The following is a 13,010-nucleotide window of genomic DNA, read 5'->3' as shown; positions in this document are numbered from 1 at the left end:
AGGTGAGGCAAGGTAGATGGTTTCAAACCTGAAAACAGTCATCCTGCACTACCTAAAGAACTGGGTAAAGCCAGCTCAGGAACCAGCTGTCTCTTTTTTTTCTAGCCTGGATAGAAGCCCTTTTGCTGCTCATTTTCCTTGTAACTAGGCGGCTGGTGGCAGTTCTCCTGGTTCTCCTTTTTAGCGAGGCTTGAAGCACAAACACATTTAGCACATCTCAGCATCATCTGTTGATTACTTTCCCTGCCCAGCGAGTAATGGACCAGCTCTTTCCCTTCTCAGCTGTGCTACTAATAGACTTGTGCAACATTTTTATCTCTTGCCTAGTTAGAGCTTATGGGCCTTGCTGATGGGCCGTGCAGCCCCCTCCCCACCCCACCCCACCCCAACTTGTGCTGTTCATTTGTATTTTGACCCACTGGAAGTAGAAATTGTATTTGCCTCTGAGTTAGTCAAGTTCTCTCTTTTAGGGGACTGTATTTCCTCCTCAACAGACTACTTTGCTGTTGTGCCCTTATAGTGATGTTTCTTCTCAAAATACCTTTTCTCCCCTCTATGACTTGGCCCCCAAGTCTCTGCCTGTGGAGATCTGCTTTCCTACAGTCACTTTGCTGTTCTCCTGCCTGGCAGTCGGGGTGACTTCCATTTCAGCTGCCTCCACTTCCCCTTGGTTGGACTCGAATCTGGAAGAACATCTCCACTAGCTTCTTTTTTTTTTTTCTTTTTTTCCATTTAATGATCAGAAAATAGCTTCTGACACATGTCAAGAACAGGCTGTTCTATTGTATTCCCGAGGGGATTATGTCATGCAAATAGTCATGACAGTAACGTGCGTGTGCACACACACGACTTGCACAGATAGTCACTCTTCTGGCAGAGTTTCCCTAACCCACAAGCTATACATTTGTTACATTATGTTAAAACAATAAGAGCAACTTTACTACTTTCCCTACAGCCCTCACTGTTTATGAGGGGTCTAATAAAAAGGTTCTGTGGGCAATTGTTCCCTGTGGGTCAATTCAGTAGGAAATAAAACTCTTATGTTTCTTAAAAAACAGAGAAGGCCAAATAGCTCACAGACATTCTTAGATCGGATTTGGTGGGGGGGATATGAGATATGGGCTGAAACTAGAAAAACCCTGCTTCGATTTAATCAATAGTGTTTAAAGTTCTATAATAAGGCTTTGGGGGGGGTGGGGAGTAAGTGGGGAGCAAAGTCCTGATGTTGCTAACTGAATAATGCTGCAGTTGTCTGGTTTGAACACAAGCCTGTGTTTTTGTTTAAGCTTAAATGCGAAACAGCTGTGTAGGTGCTGGAAAGTTGTGGGGCCTTTGGCCCTTGCTGGGAGGTGAGAACTGCTTCAGGAGAGTTTTCTTGGGTACTGCAGAAGAAGGGAGAGGCTGCAGGCTTATAGTTTCCTGTGCAGTTAACAGCAGCCACCCTGTAGCCAGATTTTTTTTTCCTCCCTCACGCTGTTGTCCCTGCACCCCCTTGCCCCCTGCTTAAGAGCAATTCCTGCTCTTCAGAAGTGGCCATTGTGTGTTGTCCTGTACAGCACCCTGGGCTGGGTTAGCAGAGGGAGAGCAGCGGAGTTCCATCAAATTGTTCCTCCAGTGGCACCGGCTAATGAAATCACAGAAGCGGTGGGAAGCGCTCAGCCCTCTTCACCGTGATACACCGTGCCTGGTAAAACAGAGCTAGAGAGCACTACTGCAGGACAGGGAGTCCTTCAGGAAAAAAGAGAGGAGGAAACCTTCCCTGGGCTTCTCTGGTCAGCAAGGGGTTGGGCTTTTTTTCGTGGATTGGGAGTGGTAGCTCTTCATTCAAATGCTGTAACCTAGCTCTTCCATCTGCAGTTCACTTTGGAGTACAGAACCTGGGCTTGCTGCATAAAAATTAATTACTTGAGCATGTCCAGAGAAGGGCAACGGAGCTGGGGCAGGGTCTGGAGCACAGGTCTGATGGGGAGCGGCTGAGGGAACTGGGGGGGTTTAGTCTGGAGAAGAGGAGGCTGAGGGGAGACCTCATGGCCCTCTACAGCTACCTGAAAGGAGGGTGCAGAGAGGGGGGATGAGTCTCTTGAGCCAAGGAACCAGCGCCAGGACAAGAGGGAATGGCCTCAAGCTGCGCCAGGGCAGGGTCAGACTGGCTCTTAGGAAGGATTTCTTTGCAGAAGGGGTTGTTGGGCGTTGGAATGGGCTGCCCAGGGCAGGTGTCCCCATCCCTGGAGGGGTGGAAGAGTCGGGTTGACCCAGCACTGAGGGATCTGGTGGAGTTGGGAACGGTCAGTGTGAGGTTCATGGTGGGGCTGGAGGAGCTTCAAGGGCTTTTCCAACCGAGATGATTCTGGGATTGTGTGAAAATGCAGTTTCTATGGTTTCTGAAGAGAGTTTGTGCACATTCCCTACCCTTTTTGCCCCCCTGTATTTATTCCTTTATTTCCTCCCTTTTTTTTTTTTTTAACTAGGTCGCCAAGAGAGTGGGCAGAGTTCTGTACATGGCAGGCTTCCCCATGGCTTTCCCCCTGCAGCCTCCTGGCTTACGGCCACCGGAGCGGGACCTGCCCGCCGCCGATCTCCGGCCGTCCTCCACGGGCAGCGTGGCCTCCCCCTTCAGCAGCGGCCTGCCCTCCGCCAGCCGCATCTCACCAAAGCAGGAAAACGGAAACCCCTCCATCATCGCCGGGATCAACGACACCACGAAACCTCCATCTTAACTGCAGGACAGCTCTTGACTGCTTCTGGAACTGAGATTCAGTTGAACAAACTGAAGGTAATGCATTTTGAGAGACCAGGAGAGCCTCCCTCAGCAGTGTGAGACACAGGAGTGAGGAAGGGAGGTTTTTAATTTTTTTGGATGCGTTTGCTTTTTGTTTTAAAAAAAAAAAAAAAACAAAACAACCAACAACCACACAGAAGTTTTAAAAACTGTAAAAAGGGAAGGAAAGAAAACTATCCAAAGATGTACTGAGACAACACAAGTGAAGAGAAAGGAAATGATTCTAGAGGATGGCAGCAGCATTCCCATTCCCTTTCACACCTCTTCTCGCTCACCAGTCTGAGATGGAGAGCCACGGACAGGGAACGAATGCCTTTCTTTGCCTTCAAAGAAACATGGCTTTCAGGAACTCCTGGGTGTGACTCCAAGCAGGGAGGGGGAACAGGCACTGCTCCTCCCCACGGTACTCGGCACCCCTGAGCAAAAAAACCCATCAAAAAGGAAACCAACCACCTTCCCAAATATCTCCTCCTCCCTGGAAACTGTACTCAGTTCCTCATTCAGGTGTCTATGCATCTCTAGCAACTTTTAAAACAATACCAAAGACAGACAAAAAGAAAAAAAAGAAAAAGAAAAAAAAAAAAAGGCAAGTTCCGGTCCATGTTTACTTCAGTGTGGATGGTACGGCACAGGCAGCTCAGTGCTGTCCCCCAGGCGAGGGGCTGCCCTCTTCCCCGGCACGTTGTCCCTTTCAGCACACACGGGGAGTGGACTCTGCCTGTGCTCCAGCCCTGCAGAGGTTTGGGTTTTTTTTCATTAGATGTTTTGTTTTAAAGAGAAGAAGAAAAAAAAGCGTGTGCTTCGGTTGGATGAAGGGTCACAGGCCTCGCTCCGATGTGGCCCCCTCCCTCCTTCACATGTACAACAGACTCATTTATACATTAGGGTGGGTTTTTTTGTTCATAGGGTTGTTTTTGGTTTTTTTTTCAAGCCTTGTTACAGAGGTGGATGTAGTTGCACATTCTGGCCTGCTGTGGACCATGAGACAGATACCTGTGCGTTCCCAGAGGAGGGGGAGGGATGCTGGGGGATTCAGGCTAAAAACAATGGGTAGAGTTTTTACTACTGTGAATGAGATGGTAACTCCTGGGGGTGACCTCCTGTGACTTGTACAGTTGTGAACAACAATCACATGTGGTACTTTTCTCTCTCCCCCCCCTTTTTTTTTGTTTAAACGTTGCACGTGCTACCGTTTTTCTTACAAAATAGCTTGGTGGTACATTAGCTTCTTTATATTGTAAAAAAAAAAAAAAAAGTCATTATCCATCACATCACGATAAAAATGCTTTCCAGCAATCAATTTAAATAAAAAAGAAAAACACTTAATTTACAAATGGTACCTGGCTTCCTGAGCTCCTTGCAAGTGGCTGCTTCACCCCAGCAGTCTCTCTTCCTCCCCTGTGTGTCCGCTGGGGCCACACTCTGTGTCGGTAACTCTCGGTGCCTCGGAGCTGCTGCATTTCTGGCCTAAAAGCCCATCTGAGGGTTGGCTCACAGCTGCCAAAAGGGAGACAGCGCTTTGCCTGGCTGAGCAAAAGGAGAAAAAGCAACTCCTTTCTCTTTTGGAAGAAGAGGTAAGTTAAAAACTTTTTTTTTTTTTTTTTTTTTTTTTTAGAGTTAGGGCCTTACAGTTCTCATCTCTGCAGTCATACCCCAGGCTCCTCAGTGTCACTGCCTGCAGACACAGGCTTTACCAGCCTCAGGGAACCTCAGGCTTGAGCACTCCCAAACCCCTAATGAAGCAGCAGGTGCTTTGGCCCCCTCAAAGTGGGCTATAAATGATAATAATAATGATGATGTCAACAATAAAACCTGAATTAGTAATGTCTGAGGTTACTTCCTTGCCCTTACAGGACGAAGGGGGGATCCTGGTGCATGTCTAGGAAGGGCAGGTCTAGTAATTACTGCAATGGGGAAGAAGATGACTTCTCTATCCCCATTCCTGCTGCTAAGCTCCAGAAAGACCTAACAAACAGAATGAAGCAAACACCCCACAATGCTGTACTCCAGCAGTAATTACCTGTGTGGTAATGGTGTCTGGAAGCAGGGAAGGAGCAGCACTCGTGTAGGACAGGAAGAGCATAATTACCTCTTTATGTACACCGAGTTGTTATCACTTACACGTGTGAGAGGGAGACTGCTAGCCAGGCTGCAGTACATTTGGGGTTTTATCTGCAATAAGGCAATGTTTCTGAGCTGTGGTTCTTCTGACTCCATGAAAAGAGAATTTACTTTAAAAAAAAAAAAAATAGGGAAAAAATTGTTCTTTTAAAATGTTTTTTAAAAAAGCATCTTGTCCTCTTGTGGTGTGCAGGAGTAAGGATGCTGGAGGGGAACACAAGTGCAGAAGGCAGAGATGACCATGGTAGCTTGGCCACCCCTAGCCCTGAGAGACAGCTGCTGACCTCACTGAATGGTGGCAGGGGAGAATAAAGATCATCATATTTATTCCTGGCCCTCTATCTTCTTTTCCAAAAATCTGCATTAACAAATAACAATGCTCTCAAAAGGCACAGTTAATTCTGTCAGATATGCCCTAAGAATACTTAGCTTTTCCTACCTCTCTCAGCAAATACCCTCTATTTCCAGTTTCTTTTCCAAACAAATACATCTCCTAGCTGCCAGTCCTGCAAACTAACAGTGGTCTCAAGAGAGACGCTGTTTATATTTTCCCAGCAGATGACAAATTGCCCTTACCCACCCTGAGCTACACGCCGTCCCCCCCAGCACTACTCCTATAGGAAGACACATCATGAGCTGCATTTAGAAGCTGCCCCGGTGATGCAGTGGCTTTGAGGTAATTAATAAAGAAAGGCTGGGTGCCCAAGACCCCCTGCAATCACCACTCTGTTTCCAGGGCTCTCAGAATAATGGTGTTCAGCAGCAGCTAGGACTGGCCCCAGCAAGAGGTGATGTATGTCACTATGGGTAACAAAAGGTCTGTTTTACAAAGCATGGGCTCAGACTCATCCCTTGTTTTTGCTAAACAAATGTATTGCACACAGATCCAACAGCCATCACAAAATGAAAGTACGTGTCCTACGTTACTAGTTTTGCCTCTTATTCCTTCCTGCCTGCACAACCTCCCATCTCCACACCCCCCCATATCCTAAGGCACTTAAAGTGAACTCCTTTAGCATACTTACAGCCAGCTTGACTGAACTGACTGAGCTGCTTCTGATGTTACCGATAAAGGCTTCCATTTGCAGTGAGGATGCACAGCTCTACGCAGCCCTTCAGAATTTCTTGGCAAAAGGGAGGGTTTGGTGAGGGCCCAGAGCAAAATACGGGGTGACGTGGGTGGTTGGCTGACAGACAGGAAGACCCTTGGACAAAAGAACTTGTGCTTCCCTTGGGCAGCTCACACTCCAGCAGCAGCTAAAACTGAACCCTGTGCTATTTAAAGCAGTGGATTTTAATGAGGGCTTTTTATTGCCTATACTGAGCAGTTTTACTGGCCTTGACATGACCACAATTTTACTGTTACCAAAACCAAAACTGGTAGAAAAAGCTTGAAAGTCCAAGCAGCATCTCTGCTGTGCCACTGAGAAGTCCTGGGTGGTGCCTGGGGCTGGGCTCCCACCCTCCGTGCTCCCCAGCTCTTACCACCTCCTTGAGAACCAGCTCTGGGTGCTGGAGGGTGGCTGATCCAGGAGGGATAAGCGTGGAGGGGGTGGCTGGGAGGGTGCTCAGTCATCATCAGAGAAAGCCAAGTCCTCCACGATGTCCTCTTCTCCTTGGGCCAGCTGTTCGAGGTCAGATCGTGACATCCCACGAGTGCAGCTCCTCTGCTTCTGGGACCCTCGGGAAACCCGAGCGGCTTCCTGGCCTTCCTCTGTGGGTGGAAAGAGTGAGAGGTGTAAATCCTGCTTTACTGGGAGCGAGGGCGAGGCGAGTCAAGGCAACTCATTGCTAATTAATCCCAGACTCTCATTAATTTATTGGCGCCACTGCAGCTCCCAGATAGCGGTCGGAGAGCGCTGCAGGGTGCTCAGCACAGCACTTGGGGCGATAGCAGAGGAGCCCTAACTAACTGTTATGCCTGAGGCAGAAACACAAACTAAGAACTGGGGGGGGGGGGGGGGGGGGGGGGGGGGCACGAGCCAGGCAGTGCCTCCAAACCTTCCACCCTCACAGCTTGGGTCAGTCTTCCTCACTAGAGGTGTCAGGCTGGGCATTACGAGCTGACAGAAGGAGCTGTCATAGGCAACAGCAAGACTGTGAAATGCAAAACTAGCTCCAAGCTCCCTCCTTTTGGATAGTTTAACAGTGGGAGCACACATGAGAACTGGTTTCTAGGGGCTGTGCAGGACAGTACATGTCCCCATGCCCAGTGCCCTTCCCTCTCATTCCAGAAGTGTGGCTTGAGCTTCCTACACCTTGCTTCCAAAGCGAGCCCTGCAGACCAGCCTTCTTAGGCTCTGCCAGCAAAGCAGCTGCTCAGCACCAGCTCCCCCCTCCGGCCCTGTGCCCGCAGCCTCTCGCAGGTTGCAGAGGGCAGCAGTGTCCCTCTCCTCAGCACTCCCTGGATCAGCTGCCAGGCTCTGCCCCTTCAGCCCACCCGCCAAAAAGGACAAAAAGCTGCCTCTGGCCACCCGGATCAGGGGCTGGATGCTCACTGCAATTTACATCTTTCCAAACTGCACTGGTGACGCCAGAGCATCAGGACCACAGAAGTGCCTCCCCAGGGCACTGACAGCACGGGCAGGGTTCTCCCCTATGGCTCTGGCCGGCTGGAGGCGGGGAAACCTCTCACGGACACAAGCTCCTCACTGTTCCATCACCCGACCAGGCTGCATGTGTGGTTTTGGTAAAAAGCACAACAGGAACGCTCAGCACATGGAGCTTAAGACTTGGGAGGGGCGGAGCTGCCTGTCTGCCCTGCCCGATCAATGGCTAAGTGCCACAGGCCGGGAGCACCCGGTCTGAATGTCACTGCTGCTACACCCCAGTATCCGGGCACTAAGGGACTCCGCTGGCTCTGCGCCGTGCTCCTACAGCCCAAAGCAAAGGAAGCTGCCATCAGCGGAGAAGGGAGGGAGGATCAGAGCTCCTGCTCCCCCAGACACCAAGGAAGGGTGCTTTTCCTTCAGCCTGAGTACTCCAGTAGGCAGAGGGGGGAAAACTCTCCCTCTTTATCCTTTACAGCATTGTCAGAACATGCATCAAATAATACCCATCTATTCTCGGCGCCGAGGTTTGGGTGTGCATGCCAAGCCACAGCCATCTGCCGTGCTAAATCAGTCAGATTTTGCTCTCACTTGGACTCCTTCCCCCTTCCTGCTCCCCAAACTAGTAAAGAAAGCCTGCACACAGGAGCTTTTGTGGCTGCTCCCCACAACCACACATCACACCCAATGGCATGCAGAGGAGCAGAGCCTTGGCCCTCTAATACAAAGGCCTAAGCGAGTGGCACACAAAAACCAGCAAAGGAACACCACAGCAGCCAGAGCCCCTGGCAGGCCCAGCTTCCGTCTGCTAAGTTAGCAGAGAGACTTGGCAGGCACCGGCCAGACGGGGCCCGACACGGCGAGCTGTGCGCTCTCGGGGTGCCGAGCCGCGCGCTCGCTCTCGGGGTGCCGAGCAGGCTCTCGAGCTGGCCACGGCGCTGCGTGAGGGACGGAAGGGGAAGATACTCTCTCCTCAGCTGTGACAAAGCCTGGCTTGGGGTCTAGTGCAGCCCTGGCGACACAGCTGGCGTTCAGCCAGCAGCCTCTCACGTGGACACCCACCACTTACCCCGGCCGTCTCTGGGCAGCGGCTACGAAGGGGCAGAAGCGATCAGGACCACGCACAGATGGAAGCCAGTGGTTCTACACGGCGTGATCTCACCGTGTCGGTGCCAAAACCCCAGATGAATGCAGGGCTTGGACAAGATCTCCTACCAGTCCTATCCTGGGAGGAGCAGCTGAGAAGCAGCAGCCAAAGGGTTACACCGTGCAGCACCCCATACCCCAGGCACCACTCAGATGAAAAGTGAAGTGCACCCTCCACACCCCCGTGCACGTGTAACCTGCAGAGAGCCTTGCAGCAAGGTTTCTGTACCCCGTTGGGGTGGGCTGTACTTCAAGAGTTTGTTTGAGCCTCTCTGCAGGAGGCCCCTGAAAAAGAGATGAAAGGGACTGGTGGCTTGTTAGAGCAAGGCCTGCAAAGACCTTAACCCTTTCACTCTCCTCTTAGTATAAACTCAGAACTGCCAGGTCCAGGGCACGTGGTGTTCCTTTGCTGGTTTTTGTGTGCCAGGTCCAGGGCACGTGTGTGTCTGTGTGTCAAAGTCCCTCCTGACACCTACAGCTCAGAACAGCAGCACAGCAAGAAAAGAGGGGATGGTTCCTCTGCAGGGGAGCCCCCAGAATGCCAAGGAGCCTTCGGTTACCAGTGCTGTCAATAATTCCCTTCCCCTTTGCCCAACTGCACTACTTACCATCTGAGTCACTGTCATCTTCCAATTCTTCCTCATCCTCCTCAATTTCATACTTTCCTTCTTCATCATCATCATCCTCGCCATAGTCCTTGCTGCTTGCTTCTGAACTGTCGTCTGATGGCTCCTTGGCTTTGGCTTTACCTGCAAGTATTTTCACTGTGTAAATGGAAAGATAAGAGCAGCACACAAGCAGACATGCAGGCAGTATATGCAAAGGGCCAAGTACTGCTGTCCCAACATTCATGCTCAGGAGTGCAGTCCTACACTCACTAAAGGGAAAATTTACCATATTTCTCCAAAAGCCATGTCCCCTTGCAAGAAAGGCCCAGAGAAGGATGCATTTCATTTGAGAGGCACCTGCTAGAGGCCAGGGAGACCAGGACACAGAGTCAGAGAAATCATCTCAGAAGCCCAGAGCAGGGTTTTGCTGCTAAAGCCCAGGATTTCCTGCTACCTGGTATTTATGGAGCAGCACCCAAATGTCTGTCATGAACCCGTCTGCCCCGCTCAGAGAGACATGAAAGCTAGGAGAGGAAGACAGACAGAAGAGTACAGTGAGAAGAAATGGGCCTACTGAACACGCATGAGACAGGAGAAGGAGTAAAGTCACACAGCTGAGACCAGAGAAGGGCTGGTTCCACTGAGGAATAGTGCCTGTGTATACCCACCTCCACCCTTCCATGGTTATATGTAACTGAAAACAGGGGTAGACTCCCGGGTTCAGGGCATCCTTGTAAACCTCTCTTAGCTTTACTCCCACTGTTAAGTCACAACAAAAAAGTCTAGGAATAGATATTGCTGCAAATTCCCTCTGCAGATGGCTAGCCAGGTCCAAGGGAGCCTGGGAGGAAGTAATAAGAGCTGCTGGGTGCTTGGCCTGCAGGAAAGTCATCTGCCTCTGAGTTCAGTGGAGGAGCACTTCTCCCCTCCCTCCCTGCTCCGGACACTGTGAGTCACCAGGCATTTAGATGACAGAATACAAATTCTGTACAGAGAGAGAGCAGAACCACCAGCTTCTTGCCTCCTTCCAGCCACCACCCCTGAGCTAAGCCCAGCTCAGCGCTGCAGGTTGCCTGCCCTTGCTTACAAAGCTGTTGAAGACACTATTTATTCACACTTCAGACTCTGCCTGGAAACTGGCTGTACATCTTTCTCACATCGTGATTCTTGGGCCCCACCATGGCATCTATTTTTTGCCCCATCCTCCCTCCTCAGCAGCTGACCTATGCTAGTCACTGAACTGGATACAGAGCCATTAATAAGCCGGCTGCTAGCATCCCCAGCTCCCCGTCATCACCCTGCTCACTCTGCTTTCACCCATCTGTCAGCTCTGCCAGCACGCAGCCTCCCTGCAATTGCCCCCCAAGGGATCGGAAGCCACATCTCACAGACGGAGCTCTCTGGGGCGCCCGCAGCCATGCGGAGAGCACCCGCTCCACGGGAGATGGATTGCAGCGCTCCTCACCGCACCACATCATATTGATGGGCACCTGAGCAGCTCAGGCAACAACCGAGGGGCACGCTCTCATCCATCAAGCAGCACGAGCAAAAACACCGACAGATCCAGCTACTGGCTCATCTGAGAGCGTGTGGAGAAACCAGCGGTGGGCAGGAACTCGGTATCGGGCTCTTGGGTTATTCCTACGTGCTACGAGGTGCTGGAGCGAGTGCAGAGGAGGGCAACGAAGCTGGTGAAGGGCCTGGAGAATAAATCCTGTGAGGAGAGATTGAAGGAGCTGGGACTGTTCAGTGTGAGGAGGAGAAGGCTGAGGGGAGACCTCATCACTCTCTACAGCTCCCTGAAAGGACGTTGTGGAGAGGTTGGTGCTGGTCTCTTCTCACAGGGAATTAGTGACAGAACAAGAGGGAACGGCTTTAAACTGCAACAGGGGAGGTTTAGACTGGACGTTAGGAAAAAAATTTTCACAGAAAGAGTGGTCAGAGAGTGGAATAGGCTGCCCAGGGAGGGGGTGGAGTCACCATCCCTGGGTGTGTTTAAGGGTCGTTTAGATGAGATGTTGGGGGATGTGGGGTAGGGGAGAACTTTGTAGAGTAGGGCTGATGGTTGGACTGGATGATCCCAAGGGTCTTTTCCAACGTGAATGATTCTGTGATATAGGCAGCAGGTCACTGAGAGGAATTCACTGAACTTCTCCAGCCTCCTGCTCCCCTCCCCTAAGCTCAGCCCCCACCTCCCCTTCCGATGTACGCACGCAGAGGCCCCCAAAGAGCCTTCACCCAGTGGTCAAGCTTCCAGCTCCCGAGGCAGAAGCACATCGGCAACTCCAGAAGACAATGCTCAGGGTGCTCCAGTTAACTAGTGCTTCTCCCCTCTTCCTCCTCACTCTGCCTCTAGATCCTCAAGCTGACAGCCCACAGCAGGAATTTTGCCACTAAGAAGGGCCACAATTACTCTGCTAGGAAATGAAAATGTCTGACCTCTCCTTCCACACCCCTGGCCCCCACCAGTCTGGCATTAAATTGATGTAATATGATTACGTGAGGGATAAATGAAGAAACCTGTTCAAGTTCATTAGAGGCACACCAACACCTAATGTGGACAGATCACTCATTACAGCCAGGCCTGGAGAGACGCTGCAGCCATACTCCCTTCTCGCCTTTAATTGTCTCATGACGAGGCAGTCCAGCACCTCTTTCTAAGCCATTAATAATTTCCAGGAGCAGCCGCCTTTCCTCCCAGAGATCTGTCAGCTGGTAAATGAGAGGAACGCATGAACTTCCCCACCCCCACCAGTGACACACAGATTGATCAAATCCACGCTCTTTCCTCCCCATCTCCGGGCTCTGTCTGCCCTTGCCTGCGCTAGGGGGTGGGTTCCCAAAATGTGCAAGTTTGTTTCTCTCCCCTTTTCAGACCTTGTAGCGACCCAAGCAAGGGACTCTCTCCTGCCTGCCAAATGCTTTCTCCATTCCAGAGGGCAGCTTGTCCTGATGGGATGGAATTGTTTTGCCCCCTTGGGGAGGGTGCCAGGGCTGTGCAATCCTGCTGAAATGAGCAGGCAGCTTTCAGCTCCACCCGCACAAGGTAGAGGGAATCTCCTCTCAGATCCACAAGATTAAAAAAAAAAAAGTTTGCAAATTCATCACTTTTTCCTTCCTTTTCCTGGGCAGCCAATATCTGCTGCACGTATCAATGCACTGCCTGCAATTTATTCCCTGGTGTGGCTGTACCACAGCCAGGTGTAGACCAAAACAAAGCAACCAGAAACAGGCAGCCAACAGGCAGCGTCACCTTGTTAGAAGGACCACTATGCCGAGATCCTGGACATGGGAACTCAAAGTCCTGTCTCAAACCCCACTCCAACCAGTGCTCCTAACTTCCAGGTTCTGAAAGGAGCAGATATGGATTTATGCTGATGAACCTCCTGACCGAATCCCAAAGAACTGCCCACCACCCTCTCCATTCTTTCAGGAACCCCTAAAATAAACAGAAGTGCTGGTACTGACAGAGCAGGGGGCTCAAACCACAAAGAAACTCAATGAAACTTCTATAAACGTGACACCAGACACAGAAACGCTTGTTACTGCTGGTCTCGCCAGGAATTCAGAAGAGATTCACTCATTCATTCCTTGCTGGATTCGGCAAGGCCTGAGAAGTGAGAACTGAAGATTCAGGTGGGTGGGAGGCTTCTACCAGGAACCTGTGGCCTACAGCAAAGGCTGAAGTCAGGGTTGGGACTCAGGAAAGAAGAGACTGAAGACCTGCAAAGCTTACGGAGCTAGGGAAAAGGCTGCTGCTGTCAAAGATAAATGGCTTATCACAGTTTTGGCTGCTGTGAGGCTGCT

At 50.9% G+C, this 13,010-nt stretch overlaps 2 protein-coding genes across 7 annotated transcripts in view; one reads left to right on the top strand and one right to left on the bottom strand.

Moving 5' to 3' along the window:
• Positions 1-4,118, top strand: part of SAMD11 (sterile alpha motif domain containing 11) — a 175,223-nt gene extending 171,105 nt beyond the window's left edge. For all 6 annotated transcript variants that reach the window (XM_074848458.1, XM_074848456.1, XM_074848459.1 and 3 more), the window contains exon 14: positions 2,469-4,118. In XM_074848458.1, the coding sequence (XP_074704559.1) occupies positions 2,469-2,717 (249 nt within the window). In that variant the 3' untranslated portion in view covers positions 2,718-4,118. The remainder of the gene's footprint in view (positions 1-2,468) is intronic.
• Positions 4,119-6,173: 2,055 nt separating this feature from the next.
• Positions 6,174-13,010, bottom strand: part of NOC2L (NOC2 like nucleolar associated transcriptional repressor) — a 54,691-nt gene continuing 47,854 nt past the window's right edge. The window contains exons 18-19 of the mRNA XM_074848463.1: positions 9,204-9,344; positions 6,174-6,614 (exon numbers count right to left, since the gene is read on the bottom strand). Coding sequence (XP_074704564.1) covers positions 6,469-6,614; positions 9,204-9,344 — 287 coding nt within the window. The 3' untranslated portion in view covers positions 6,174-6,468. The remainder of the gene's footprint in view (positions 6,615-9,203; positions 9,345-13,010) is intronic.

The sequence above is a fragment of the Strix aluco genome, chromosome 22, assembly GCF_031877795.1.
Source record: "Strix aluco isolate bStrAlu1 chromosome 22, bStrAlu1.hap1, whole genome shotgun sequence".
Classification (NCBI taxonomy): Eukaryota; Metazoa; Chordata; class Aves; order Strigiformes; family Strigidae; genus Strix; species Strix aluco.
Note: the sequence above shows the minus strand (reverse complement) of the source record. Positions and strands in the feature narration are given on the sequence as shown.